The 15000-nt window shown below is 47.0% G+C and overlaps 1 protein-coding gene across 1 annotated transcript in view; it reads left to right on the forward strand.

Annotated features, from left to right (window-relative positions):
* The window catches only part of lama2 (laminin, alpha 2), a 149735-nt gene that overhangs the window by 80204 nt on the left and 54531 nt on the right, over positions 1 to 15000 (forward strand). Inside the window, exons 21-23 of the mRNA XM_079831286.1 lie at positions 4777 to 4919; positions 5120 to 5218; positions 12943 to 13054. Of these exons, the coding sequence (XP_079687412.1) occupies positions 4777 to 4919; positions 5120 to 5218; positions 12943 to 13054 (354 nt within the window). The remainder of the gene's footprint in view (positions 1 to 4776; positions 4920 to 5119; positions 5219 to 12942; positions 13055 to 15000) is intronic.

Genomic DNA, 15000 nt, shown 5'->3' on the forward strand with positions numbered 1-15000 from the left:
TCAGCTCTGTTTCTTTTCTCACTCAGTGCTTTGAGAAATCTTAATAGCTCTGTTTTTTCAGGAGGTTAAATTGAGCGGCGCTTTCTGTCCGCGGCGAAAGCCACGCGCCTTTTTTCCTCCCACTATCGCTCGTGGCATGTCAGACACTCATAATAGGCGGCCAGGAGCTGTTTCACACTCTGTGTTAAATTTCACGCTTGAGAAGTTCTTCTCCCTGGTGTTTCCACCGTGTTCACGTTTAATCTAGAGAGAGAGAAATAAAGAGAGGAGCTCGGGGACACGGCTACCTCCGAGCAGGTGAATGGAGATGATGGAGGGATATTAGAGGAGTGCAAGTGATGTTGTGATAGCAGAGGATGGAAGACAAAAGAGGCCAATAACATTCGCTAACCGCATTCTTGCCCCAGGACCTGTCCATCCTTGGACGTTAACATGGTTGTCCTTTCAGACAGCGTGTGCCCACACACACACACACACACACACACACACACACACACACACACACACACACACACACACACACACACACACACACACACACACACACACACACACACACACACACACACACACACACACACACAAACACATTTGTTTTGTGAAATGTGAGGACATTCCATAGGCGTAATGGTTTTTATACCGTACAAACCGTATTTTCTATCCCCTTACACTGCCCCTAAACCTACCCATCACACACACACACACACACACACACACACACACACACACACACACACACACACACACACACACACACACACACACACACACACACACACACACACACACACACACACTGCCCCTGCCCCTAAACCCACCCATCACACACACACACACACACACACACACACACACACACACACACACTGCCCCTGCCCCTAAACCTACCCATCACACACACACACACACACACACACACTGCCCCTGCCCCTAAACCTACCCATCACACTCACTCACTCACACACTCACACACACACTCACACACTCACTCACTCTCACACTCACTCACTCACTCACACACTCACACACACACACACACACACACACACACACACACACACACACACACACACACACACACACACACACACACACACACACACACACACACACACACACACACACACACACACACACACACACACACACACACACACACACACACACACACACACACACACACACACTGCCCCTGCCCCTAAACCTACCCATCACACTCACTCACTCACACACTCACACACACACTCACACACTCACTCACTCTCACACTCACTCACTCACTCACACACTCACACACACACACACACACACACACACACACACACACACTCACACACACACACACACACACACACACACACACACACACACACACACACACACACACACACACACACACACACACACACACACACACACACACACACACACACTGCCCCTGCCCCTAAACCTAGCCCTCACAGGAGACTGTGCAGTTCACTTTCTGTAAAAAAAACTTGTTCTGTGTGATTTATAAGCATTTTGAAAAGTGAGGACATGGGGAACGTCCTCATATTTCACCCTCTTTTTGTAATACCCATGTCATTATACACATTTGTGTCCTGATATTTCACAAAAACATGCCCACACACACACACACACACACACACACACACACACACACACACACACACACACACACACACACACACACACACACACACACACACACACACACACACACACACACACACACATTCACAGACAGTGGTAGAGACTAATGCACTGCTTAAATATGACTCCAGTACAAGTACTTGTAATCCTTTTTAATTTGCACTTACAAAATGTACTACTAGTGTAGCTTGTGTTTAATTTTGTTATGACTAATGTCACAAAATGGCACAGCAAATATAATGACAGGTTTCCCGAACACTCCCCACTTCTGTCAAATCAGATCGTCATTGGCTGAGTGAGTGTTGTGGTTTCGGGCCGGTCGTGATGCTCAAACGAACAGATCCCTTCAGTGGAAAGCAGTGTTATTTTAGTATCATTGAGATACTGTTTGTAATATTTATTTGTTTGCTCTATTTCCGTTAGTTAATTAACCCTACACCTGTTTCAGTGCCCGTTAAATTATCCTGTCTATCCGTACCCTGAGCTCATTGTTCCGTGTCGTTTGAGTTTAAGTGCTTGTTGCTCCTGTGTATTTGCTATTTTTGGATTAAAACTGCTCCTTGTTGAAGATCTATATTTATATACAGCCACCTGTAATAGAACACAGAACCGAAAGAGATCAAATATGGACTCGCTGGCATGGTGCCTCCTCCTTCTCCTCCTCCTCCTCGTCCTAGAACAACAGAATTGCTGGAGTATTTGGTCCCCCTCACAGCCTGCGAACCCGAGGCAGCCACCGAGCTCGTGCCAGAACCAGAGCCGGCTACCATCAAAATCCCAGAGTCTACGTGCACGGCTCCATCCATCTCAGAGCCAGGGGCGCACCTGTGCCTGATAGATCTCCGGATCCAGTTCCTACCCAAGTCCCCACTCTCGAATCTTCCAAAGTTCCCGCCCGACTTCCTGATCCCATCTGCTCTGCTGGATACGGCCAGTCTCCTGGATCCTCGCCTCTGCGGAAAAAAACCCGACCCAAATTGGGTTGAAAATGAACTAACTGAGCAATCGGGTCATTTTAATCCAGTGATTGGGTTGGTTTAAGCAAACATTTAACCCAACGGCTGGGTTAAAGCGACCCATTCACTGGGTTAAAACAACCCATTTACCGGGTTAAAACAACCCAATCGCTGGGTTAAAACAACCTAATCGCTGGGTGAAAACAACCCAATTGCTGGGTTAAAACAACCCAATAGCTGGGTTAAAACAAGCCAATCGCTGGGTGAAAACAACCCAATCGCTGGGTGAAAACAACCCAATCGCTGGTTGAAAACAACCCAATCGCTGGGTGAAAACAAACCAATCGCTGGTTGAAAACAACCCAATCGCTGGTTGAAAACAACCCAATCGCTGGGTGAAAACAAACCAATCGCTGGTTGAAAACAACCCAATCGCTGGGTTAAAACAACCCAATCGCTTGGTGAAAACAACCCAATCGCTGGGTGAAAACAACCCAATCGCTGGGTTAAAACAACCCAATCGCTTGGTGAAAACAACCCAATCGCTGGTTGAAAACAACCCAATCGCTGGGTTAAAACAACCCAATCGCTTGGTGAAAACAACCCAATCGCTGGGTGAAAACAACCCAATCGATGGGTTAAAACAACCCAATCGCTTGGTGAAAACAACCCAATCGCTGGGTGAAAACAACCCAATCGCTGGGTTAAACTCTCCAGGCCCATGTCTCCACCTCAGCCTGTCAGCCTGCCGGATCCGCCCTGGCTCTGTGTTCCCTGTGACTCCTCCAGGCTCCCTCGTCCCTCCAGATCAACATCGGTTGGTCATCGCTCAGCTTCCGCCGCAGTCTTCTGTGTCTCTGGCTCCTCCCTTCTTCCGGTTTCAGATCGTCTTTGCTCGCTCCAGTGTTGCCCCAGTCAGCCGAGTCCCTGTCTCTGCCTCTGTCCTGTGAGCCAGCAGCTCCGCCTTGGGCTTCTGGGCCATGGATGTCGCCCTGCTCCGCTGGTTCTTCTAGGGACCCTGGTTCCGCCTCCATTGATCGGCCCCCGGGTTCCACCCAGCCCTTCAGCCAATGCTCCAACTTGGCTTCTCCCATCGTCGGCCACACTTTGTTGTATCTGCCAATCACCAGCTCCACGCCCTCCTCCAAAACCCCCCTCTTTTTTCACAAGTCATATGTCTTTATTAATAATTTTTTTCTGAAGTAATGTGGAACAGCATCCTTGTAGATAGTGTAGTACATTTGTCAAGATGAAAATACTCTGATTAGGTACAGGCACTTGTAGGTCAAGTCAAGTCAACTTTATTTATATAGCGCTTTTCACAAAGTAGATTGTTTCAAAGCAGCTTTACAGTGTTAAACAGGAAAATAATGCAGCATAATTTTATTCAGCCGCATAGCCACTCCGGAAAAAACGCTGATGTCATCAGCCCATCTCAACCATCACACAGCGACAGTGTGGGCTTTAGATCAATAATTCGATCAGTAATTTACTTTAAATGGTTAATTTAGTTTATTATTTAGATTTATTTTGATGTTTATTTGAAACATTTAGTGTCCCCAACTGAGCAAGCCAAGCCAGAGGCAACAGTGGCAAGGAAACCAAAACCCCATCAGGTGCAGAATGGAGGAAAATAAACCTTGGAAAAACCAGGCTCAGTCGGGGGGGCAGTTCTCCTCTGGCCAATTAACAAACAGCGTATGATTATTATTATTATTCTGGCAGCTTTACAGCTCAGAGGTCATAATAGATCAGAATATTCGAGGGACCGGGGGCAACATGCTGGAGACGGGTTTATTGAGGATGATGTTGATTAAATAATTATTAAAGTGCAATATTCGAATGATCGGAGGCAACACGCTGGAGACGGGTTTATTGAGGATGACATATCGATTTAAGTATTATTTAATTGTAATATTCAAACAATCTCAGTCAACAGAGGTGAGGTGAGTTTAAATACTTTGTTACTGTCACTAGTGTTCCCATAGCAACGCAAACTGACCTTTGACCCTTGAGCATGCATATGCATATCTGAGGGGCTTTTTCGTGTGACCCTTTATGGACAATGCATGCAGTGTGAACAGTTTGTAGTGTGAACACTTCCTGTGGGAGTCTGTGTGCATGTGATACTGTGATGTGTGGTCATGTGTTGATCTGTGTGTTTCAGCGTGTGACGATGACTGCGCGGGGCTCTTGATTCGTGACATGGAGCGTCTGCTGCGTTTGATTGGCAGTGTCAATCTCACTCTGCCCCTCCCCCTGCCATATAAAGTGCTCTATCGATTCGAGAACATGACGGAGGAGCTAAAGGTGAGATGACGGGCTCGCTTTTATGGCTATTCTGGAATTATTCATCAAATGATTCATAATTCGGTGATGTCAAATGAAGCCTGTAGGGCAGAAACTTCATGAACGTCACTCCTGTGTCATCCTGGTTTCCATGGTGACATGACTCCACCTGTCAGTCATATGTTCGTGATAATCATATCTCATCCTCCTGTCTTTGGCAGCACATGCTTTCCCCCCAGAGAGCGCCCGAGAGACTGCTACAGCTGGCCGACAGTAACCTGGGCAGTCTGGTCACCGAGATGGACGAACTGCTCAGCCGGGTGAGTCACAAACACACACCTGTAGGCTTTGGTGATTTATTCAGTGCTTTCAGTGCGGAGTGTGGAGGTCTGCAACAAACACACAAGCACTTGTTCATTGACCATTCACAAATATATGAGTGCAAAAGTTCACACTTACATTTCTTTTCTAAATTCAGTATAAAATTTTGTAATAACTGAAAGCACATGCATGCAAACATCTGCTAGAGTCTAATGCATTTGTTTGTTGTCGATTTTTTAAAGACATTTGTATTATTAGGTAAAGTTGAATTATGTGAGAAGGTAGGGTAGGCCTCCCTTAAGAGCGTCTCCAAATGCACACAACCTACAAAACACATGACTAGGTAATTAAGGCTACTGTATCAGACTAAGAGTTTGAGGCGTGGCTACTGTATCAGACTGAGAGTTTGGGGTGTGGCTACTGTATCAGACTGAGAGTTTGAGGTGTGGCTACTGTATCAGACTAAGAGTTTGAGGCGTGGCTACTGTATCAGACTAAGAGTTTGGGGTGTGGCTACTGTATCAGACTAAGAGTTTGAGGCGTGGCTACTGTATCAGACTAAGAGTTTGAGGCGTGGCTACTGTATCAGACTGAGAGTTTGAGGCGTGGCTACTGTATCAGACTGAGAGTTTGAGGCGTGGCTACTGTATCAGACTGAGAGTTTGAGGCGTGGCTACTGTATCAGACTAAGAGTTTGAGGCGTGGCTACTGTATCAGACTAAGAGTTTGGGGTGTGGCTACTGTATCAGACTAAGAGTTTGAGGCGTGGCTACTGTATCAGACTAAGAGTTTGAGGCGTGGCTACTGTATCAGACTAAGAGTTTGAGGCGTGGCTACTGTATCAGACTAAGAGTTTGGGGTGTGGCTACTGTATCAGACTAAGAGTTTGAGGCGTGGCTACTGTATCAGACTGAGAGTTTGAGGCGTGGCTACTGTATCAGACTGAGAGTTTGAGGCGTGGCTACTGTATCAGACTAAGAGTTTGAGGCGTGGCTACTGTATCAGACTAAGAGTTTGGGGTGTGGCTACTGTATCAGACTAAGAGTTTGAGGCGTGGCTACTGTATCAGACTAAGAGTTTGAGGCGTGGCTACTGTATCAGACTGAGAGTTTGAGGCGTGGCTACTGTATCAGACTGAGAGTTTGAGGCGTGGCTACTGTATCAGACTGAGAGTTTGAGGCGTGGCTACTGTATCAGACTAAGAGTTTGAGGCGTGGCTACTGTATCAGACTAAGAGTTTGGGGTGTGGCTACTGTATCAGACTGAGAGTTTGAGGCGTGGCTACTGTATCAGACTAAGAGTTTGAGGCGTGGCTACTGTATCAGACTAAGAGTTTGAGGCGTGGCTACTGTATCAGACTAAGAGTTTGGGGTGTGGCTACTGTATCAGACTGAGAGTTTGAGGCGTGGCTACTGTATCAGACTAAGAGTTTGAGGCGTGGCTACTGTATCAGACTGAGAGTTTGAGGTGTGGCTACTGTATCAGACTAAGAGTTTGAGGTGTGGCTACTGTATCAGACTAAGAGTTTGAGGCGTGGCTACTGTATCAGACTAAGAGTTTGAGGCGTGGCTACTGTATCAGACTAAGAGTTTGAGGCGTGGCTACTGTATCAGACTAAGAGTTTGAGGTGTGGCTACTGTATCAGACTAAGAGTTTGGGGTGTGGCTACTGTATCAGACTGAGAGTTTGAGGCGTGGCTACTGTATCAGACTGAGAGTTTGAGGCGTGGCTACTGTATCAGACTAAGTTTTTGAGGTGTGGCTACTGTATCAGACTAAGAGTTTGAGGCGTGGCTACTGTATCAGACTGAGAGTTTGGGGTGTGGCTACTGTATCAGACTGAGAGTTTGGGGTGTGGCTACTGTATCAGACTAAGAGTTTGAGGCGTGGCTACTGTATCAGACTAAGTTTTTGAGGTGTGGCCACTGTATCAGACTAAGAGTTTGAGGCGTGGCTACTGTATCAGACTAAGAGTTTGAGGCGTGGCTACTGTATCAGACTAAGTTTTTGAGGTGTGGCTACTGTATCAGGCTAAGAGTTTGAGGCGTGGCTACTGTATCAGACTGAGAGTTTGGGGTGTGGCTACTGTATCAGACTGAGAGTTTGGGGTGTGGCTACTGTATCAGACTGAGAGTTTGAGGCGTGGCTACTGTATCAGACTGAAAGTTTGGGGTGTGGCTACTGTATCAGACTGAGAGTTTGGGGTGTGGCTACTGTATCAGACTGAGAGTTTGAGGCGTGGCTACTGTATCAGACTGAGAGTTTGAGGTGTGGCTACTGTATCAGACTGAGAGTTTGAGGCATGGCTACTGTATCAGACTAAGAGTTTGAGGCGTGGCTACTGTATCAGGCTAAGAGTTTGAGGCGTGGCTACTGTATCAGACTGAGAGTTTGAGGTTCAGAATAAGAGTTTGAGGCGTGGCTACTGTATCAGACTAAGAGTTTGGGGTGTGGCTACTGTATCAGACTGAGAGTTTGGGGTGTGGCTACTGTATCAGACTGAGAGTTTGAGGCGTGGCTACTGTATCAGACTGAGAGTTTGAGGTGTGGCTACTGTATCAGACTGAGAGTTTGAGGCGTGGCTACTGTATCAGACTGAGAGTTTGGGGTGTGGCTACTGTATCAGACTGAGAGTTTGAGGCGTGGCTACTGTATCAGACTGAGAGTTTGAGGCGTGGCTACTGTATCAGACTAAGAGTTTGAGGCATGGCTACTGTATCAGACTAAGTTTTTGAGGTGTGGCTACTGTATCAGACTAAGAGTTTGAGGCGTGGCTACTGTATCAGACTAAGAGTTTGAGGCGTGGCTACTGTATCAGGCTAAGAGTTTGAGGCGTGGCTTCTGTATCAGACTGAGAGTTTGAGGTTCAGACTAAGAGTTTGAGGCGTGGCTACTGTATCAGACTAAGAGTTTGAGGCGTGGCTACTGTATCAGGCTAAGAGTTTGAGGCGTGGCTACTGTATCAGACTGAGAGTTTGAGGCGTGGCTACTGTATCAGACTGAGAGTTTGAGGCACTGTTACTGTATCAGACTGAGAGTTTGGGGTGTGGCTACTGTATCAGACTGAGAGTTTGAGGCGTGGTTACTGTATCAGACTGAGAGTTTGGGGCGTGGCTACTGTATCAGACTGAGAGTTTGAGGCGTGGTTACTGTATCAGACTGAGAGTTTGGGGTGTGGCTACTGTATCAGACTGAGAGTTTGAGGCGTGGCTACTGTATCAGACTGAGAGTTTGGGGTGTGGCTACTGTATCAGATTGAGAGTTTGAGGTGTGGCTACTGTATCAGACTGAGAGTTTGGGGTGTGGCTACTGTATCAGACTGAGAGTTTGAGGCGTGGCTACTGTATCAGACTAAGAGTTTGAGGTTTGGCTACTGTATCAGACTGAGAGTTTGGGGTGTGGCTACTGTATCAGACTGAGAGTTTGAGGCGTGGCTACTGTATCAGACTGAGAGTTTGAGGTGTGGCTACTGTATCAGACTGAGAGTTTGAGGTGTGGCTACTGTATCAGACTGAGAGTTTGAGGTGTGGCTACTGTATCAGACTGAGAGTTTGAGGTGTGGCTACTGTATCAGACTGAGAGTTTGAGGTGTGGCTACTGTATCAGACTGAGAGTTTGGGGTGTGGCTACTGTATCAGACTGAGAGTTTGAGGCGTGGCTACTGTATCAGACTAAGAGTTTGAGGTTTGGCTACTGTATCAGACTGAGAGTTTGAGGTGTGGCTACTGTAGCAGACTGAGAGTTTGAGGCGTGGCTACTGTATCAGACTGAGAGTTTGGGGTGTGGCTACTGTATCAGACTGAGAGTTTGGGGTGTGGCTACTGTATCAGACTGAGAGTTTGAGGCGTGGCTACTGTATCAGACTGAGAGTTTGAGGTGTGGCTACTGTATCAGACTGAGAGTTTGAGGTGTGGCTACTGTATCAGACTGAGAGTTTGAGGCGTGGCTACTGTATCAGACTGAGAGTTTGAGGTGTGGCTACTGTATCAGACTGAGAGTTTGAGGTGTGGCTACTGTATCAGACTGAGAGTTTGAGGTGTGGCTACTGTATCAGACTGAGAGTTTGAGGCGTGGCTACTGTATCAGACTGAGAGTTTGGGGTGTGGCTACTGTATCAGACTGAGAGTTTGAGGTGTGGCTACTGTATCAGACTGAGAGTTTGGGGTGTGGCTACTGTATCAGACTGAGAGTTTGAGGTGTGGCTACTGTATCAGACTAAGAGTTTGAGGCGTGGCTACTGTATCAGACTGAGAGTTTGGGGTGTGGCTACTGTATCAGACTGAGAGTTTGAGGTGTGGCTACTGTATCAGACTGAGAGTTTGAGGCGTGGCTACTGTATCAGACTGAGAGTTTGAGGCGTGGCTACTGTATCAGACTGAGAGTTTGAGGCGTGGCTACTGTATCAGACTGAGAGTTTGAGGCGTGGCTACTGTATCAGACTGAGAGTTTGAGGCGTGGCTACTGTATCAGACTGAGAGTTTGGGGTGTGGCTACTGTATCAGACTGAGAGTTTGAGGTGTGGCTACTGTATCAGACTGAGAGTTTGGGGTGTGGCTACTGTATCAGACTAAGAGTTTGAGGCGTGGCTACTGTATCAGACTAAGAGTTTGAGGCGTGGCTACTGTATCAGACTGAGAGTTTGGGGCGTGGCTACTGTATCAGACTGAGAGTTTGGGGTGTGGCTACTGTATCAGACTGAGAGTTTGGGGTGTGGCTACTGTATCAGACTGAGAGTTTGGGGCGTGGCTACTGTATCAGACTGAGAGTTTGGGGTGTGGCTACTGTATCAGACTGAGAGTTTGGGGCGTGGCTACTGTATCAGACTGAGAGTTTGGGGCGTGGCTACTGTATCAGACTGAGAGTTTGGGGTGTGGCTACTGTATCAGACTGAGAGTTTGGGGTGTGGCTACTGTATCAGACTGAGAGTTTGAGGCGTGGCTACTGTATCAGACTGAGAGTTTGAGGCGTGGCTACTGTATCAGACTAAGAGTTTGAGGCGTGGCTACTGTATCAGACTGAGAGTTTGGGGCGTGGCTACTGTATCAGACTGAGAGTTTGGGGTGTGGCTACTGTATCAGACTGAGAGTTTGGGGTGTGGCTACTGTATCAGACTGAGAGTTTGGGGCGTGGCTACTGTATCAGACTGAGAGTTTGAGGCGTGGCTACTGTATCAGACTGAGAGTTTGAGGCGTGGCTACTGTATCAGACTGAGAGTTTGGGGTGTGGCTACTGTATCAGACTGAGAGTTTGAGGTGTGGCTACTGTATCAGACTGAGAGTTTGGGGTGTGGCTACTGTATCAGACTGAGAGTTTGAGGCGTGGCTACTGTATCAGACTGAGAGTTTGAGGCGTGGCTACTGTATCAGACTGAGAGTTTGAGGCGTGGCTACTGTATCAGACTGAGAGTTTGGGGTGTGGCTACTGTATCAGACTGAGAGTTTGAGCTGTGGCTACTGTATCAGACTGAGAGTTTGGGGTGTGGCTACTGTATCAGACTGAGAGTTTGAGGCGTGGCTACTGTATCAGACTAAGAGTTTGAGGCGTGGCTACTGTATCAGACTAAGAGTTTGAGGCGTGGCTACTGTATCAGACTGAGAGTTTGGGGTGTGGCTACTGTATCAGACTAAGAGTTTGAGGCGTGGCTACTGTATCAGACTGAGAGTTTGGGGTGTGGCTACTGTATCAGACTGAGAGTTTGGGGTGTGGCTACTGTATCAGACTGAGAGTTTGGGGTGTGGCTACTGTATCACACTGAGAGTTTGGGGTGTGGCTACTGTATCAGACTGAGAGTTTGGGGCGTGGCTACTGTATCAGACTGAGAGTTTGGGGTGTGGCTACTGTATCAGACTGAGAGTTTGGGGTGTGGCTACTGTATCAGACTGAGAGTTTGGGGTGTGGCTACTGTATCAGACTGAGAGTTTGGGGTGTGGCTACTGTATCAGACTGAGAGTTTGGGGTGTGGCTACTGTATCAGACTGAGAGTTTGGGGCGTGGCTACTGTATCAGACTGAGAGTTTGAGGCGTGGCTACTGTATCAGACTGAGAGTTTGAGGCGTGGCTACTGTATCAGACTGAGAGTCTGAGGCGTGGCTACTGTATCAGACTGAGAGTTTGAGGCGTGGCTACTGTATCAGACTGAGAGTTTGAGGCGTGGCTACTGTATCAGACTGAGAGTTTGAGGCGTGGCTACTGTATCAGACTGAGAGTTTGAGGTGTGGCTACTGTATCAGACTGAGAGTTTGGGGTGTGGCTACTGTATCAGACTGAGAGTTTGAGGCGTGGCTACTGTATCAGACTAAGAGTTTGAGGTGTGGCTACTGTATCAGACTGAGAGTTTGAGGTGTGGCTACTGTATAAGACTGAGATTTTGGGGTGTGGCTACTGTATCAGACAGAGTTTGGGGTGTGGCTACTGTATCAGACTAAGAGTTTGGGGTGTGGCTACTGTATCAGACTGAGAGTTTGAGGTGTGGCTACTGTATCAGACTGAGAGTTTGAGGCGTGGCGACTGTATCAGACTGAGAGTTTGGGGTGTGGCTACTGTATCAGACTGAGAGTTTGAGGTGTGGCTACTGTATCAGACTGAGAGTTTGGGGTGTGGCTACTGTATCAGACTGAGAGTTTGAGGCGTGGCTACTGTATCAGACTGAGAGTTTGGGGTGTGTCTACTGTATCAGACTGAGAGTTTGAGGTGTGGCTACTGTATCAGACTGAGAGTTTGGGGTGTGGCTACTGTATCAGAATAAGAGTTTGAGGCGTGGCTACTGTATCAGACTGAGAGTTTGAGGTGTGGCTACTGTATCAGACTGAGAGTTTGAGGTGTGGCTACTGTATCAGACTGAGAGTTTGAGGCGTGGCTACTGTATCAGACTGAGAGTTTGGGGTGTGGCTACTGTATAAGACTGAGATTTTGGGGTGTGGCTACTGTATAAGACTGAGATTTTGGGGTGTGGCTACTGTATCAGACAGAGTTTGGGGTGTGGCTACTGTATCAGACTGAGAGTTTGGGGTGTGGCTACTGTATTAGACTGAGAGTTTGAGGTGTGGCTATTCAATTTAAATTTTTTCAATCATACATTTTATTTTATTGTCCATTCCATTCGTCACATTCTTTTATAATTCTAGAGCAAAACTAACATGCATGTTTTTCTGCTGCTGTGCATGACTGGTTCCTGTGTAAATCTGCTGTGATTTGTTAAACTGTACTTTACACTCCGCCTGAATCACTCCTGTAAGACGCTGACCTTGTTGCTTTGTTTCTGAACATGAAAGACAGCCAGAACATTAACTTGTTGAAGTCTGAAGTGTTGCATCAGTTCTGCTCATTTGTGCTGAAGGGAACCTTTCAGCATCTTCTGAATGGTAGTCCTTGATAAAGTCGATATTTTTCAGTTCTAAAGCTGCCTTTTCTAATAACAGAAGTTCAAGAGCCCGTCCGACCTCTGCGCTCTTCTTCTATCCTTGTGTGTTTGTGTAACCTTCACCTTCCAATAACTCCTGCCAAACTGGAAATATTGTAGTTTAGCAGTATTTCTTCTGGTTCACGTTGGCCCCAGAGATGTCAGATCTAATGCGTCTTGTTGTTTTTCTCCTCCGCATGGTGTTGCTGAGGTTGCTTGTGTGTTTGTTTCTTCTTCACACAGCTGCGGTTGATCATGTGAAGCTGATCCGAGGCAAACTAAAATCACGTCGAGTTTTCAGAGGGTTTTTTCTCTGTCCATACAGGCGACTAAAGTGTCTGCTGATGGGGAGCAGACGGCCGCTGATGCTGAGAGGAGCCGCAAAGGAGCCGAGGACCTGGAGCTTTACGTTAGGAACACACTCCTGGCGGCCGAAGGTATACACAAATGAGAAACTGATGAGGAGACACATCCGATTGGGCCAGCTAACACTCCAGAATCTGAAATACAGGTTTTTAATGTTGTTTGGGTGATGGTTTGAGCGTGTGTGTGTGAACGTGCGTGTGTGTGTGAGTAAACAGACAGCAACATAGTGTCGTCCCAGATCCGGGCCACATCTGATGCGAGAGAGCGAGAGTGTGTGTGTGTGTGTGACACACACAGTGCGACACAGGGCCACATCAGTGTGAATGCGTGTGTGTGTGTGTGTGTGTGTGTGTGAGAGAGGCCCTGATACTCTGTGGTTGTGTGTGTTTGTATACTTTTACAAGAGAGTGTTTAATTTAAATGAGAAGCCAGTTTAGTTAATGAAGTTTCAGCTAACACTGTGTGATGCCTTAATTAAAGGATTTACTTAATTAAATTAATTACCAAAAAAATAATTACTTAAACATACTCCAGCCTCTGTGTGTGTGTGTGTGTGTGTGTGTGTGTGTGTGTGTATAGTAGTAGTAGTAGTAGTAGTAGTAGTAATAGTAGTAGTGGGATCCATCAAGTCACATTTATTTAGCACTTTATAAAATAGACGTATTTGTGTCTTGTTTTCTACTACTAATATCTAAACATTCACACACACAGAGAGAGACAGACACACACACACACACACACACACACACACACACACAGACACACACACACAGAGAGAGACACACAGACACGCATAGACACACACACACACACACACACACACACACACACACACACACACACAGATCCTTTAGCCGCCTCATGATCAGATTCAGGGACTCATGATATTATTCCAAAATTATTCTTGATTCCTGATACTTTGTAAACATACGCTATACAGGGTCTTTGACACGTCTCACTGTTTTAAGTGTTACGCCATGAGCGCAGTGTTTTTTAATATGCCGTTTCAGGTGAACTTATGAAAACGTCTCCTGAGACCTCAATAAAAGCCTCAAACTCCAGCGTCTCTGCTCTGCTCTGCCAGTAAACGCATATATAATATTGTAGTGTCAGAGGCAGCTTTGGTTCAGTGTAAATATACCTCCACATCTTTCAGAACACATCTTACATTTACATTTATGCATCTGGCAGACACTTTTATCCAAAGTGAAAATCCCTGTGGAGCAACATGGAGTAACGTGCTGGTGGTGGCGACTGCTGGGTTTGAACCAGCAACCTTCTGCGTATCATTTCAGTGGTTGAACCAACTAGACCACCATCTCGTTTTAATGTCTCTAGCCTGCGTGTCTGCGTGCTGCTATATTTATCAGTTGTGTATATGTAACGGAGGCCAGCTAGTAGTTGCTGTGCGAGTAAACCTCACTCGCCTGACACTCTAGTGACTGACACTAGCGGTTGCAGCCTTTAGCCTCCTTGTTAGAGCGTCTGACTCTCATGCGGTGGACCCGGGTTCTAGTCCCGCTTGGAGCGGGTGGTTTGAACAGGAGGGGTTACATTGGTGCCGTGACCCGGATGGGAGTGAAGTTTAGGGGGGGAGTGTAATGGAGGTCAGCTAGTAGTCGCTGTGTGAGTAAACCTGATACTCTAGTGACTGACGCTAGGGGTTGCAGCCTTTAGCCTCCTTGTTAGAGCATCTGACTCTCATGCCGACGGACCCGGGTTCGAGTCCCACTTGAAGCGGGTGGTTCAAATAGTAGGGGTTACATACACTCACCTAAAGGATTATTAGGAACACCACACTAATACTGTGTTTGACCCCCTTTCGCCTTCAGAACTGCCTGAATTCTACGTGGCATTGATTCAACAAGGTGCTGAAAGCATTCTTTAGAAATGTTGGCCCATATTGATAGGAGAGCATCTTGCAGTTGATGGAGATTTGTGGGATGCACATCCAGGGCACGAAGCTCCCGTTCCACCACATCCCAAAGATGCTCTATTGGGTTGAGATCTGGTGACT

The sequence above is a fragment of the Gobio gobio genome (genome assembly GCF_949357685.1).
Source record: "Gobio gobio genome assembly, chromosome: 12".
Classification (NCBI taxonomy): domain Eukaryota; kingdom Metazoa; phylum Chordata; class Actinopteri; order Cypriniformes; family Gobionidae; genus Gobio; species Gobio gobio.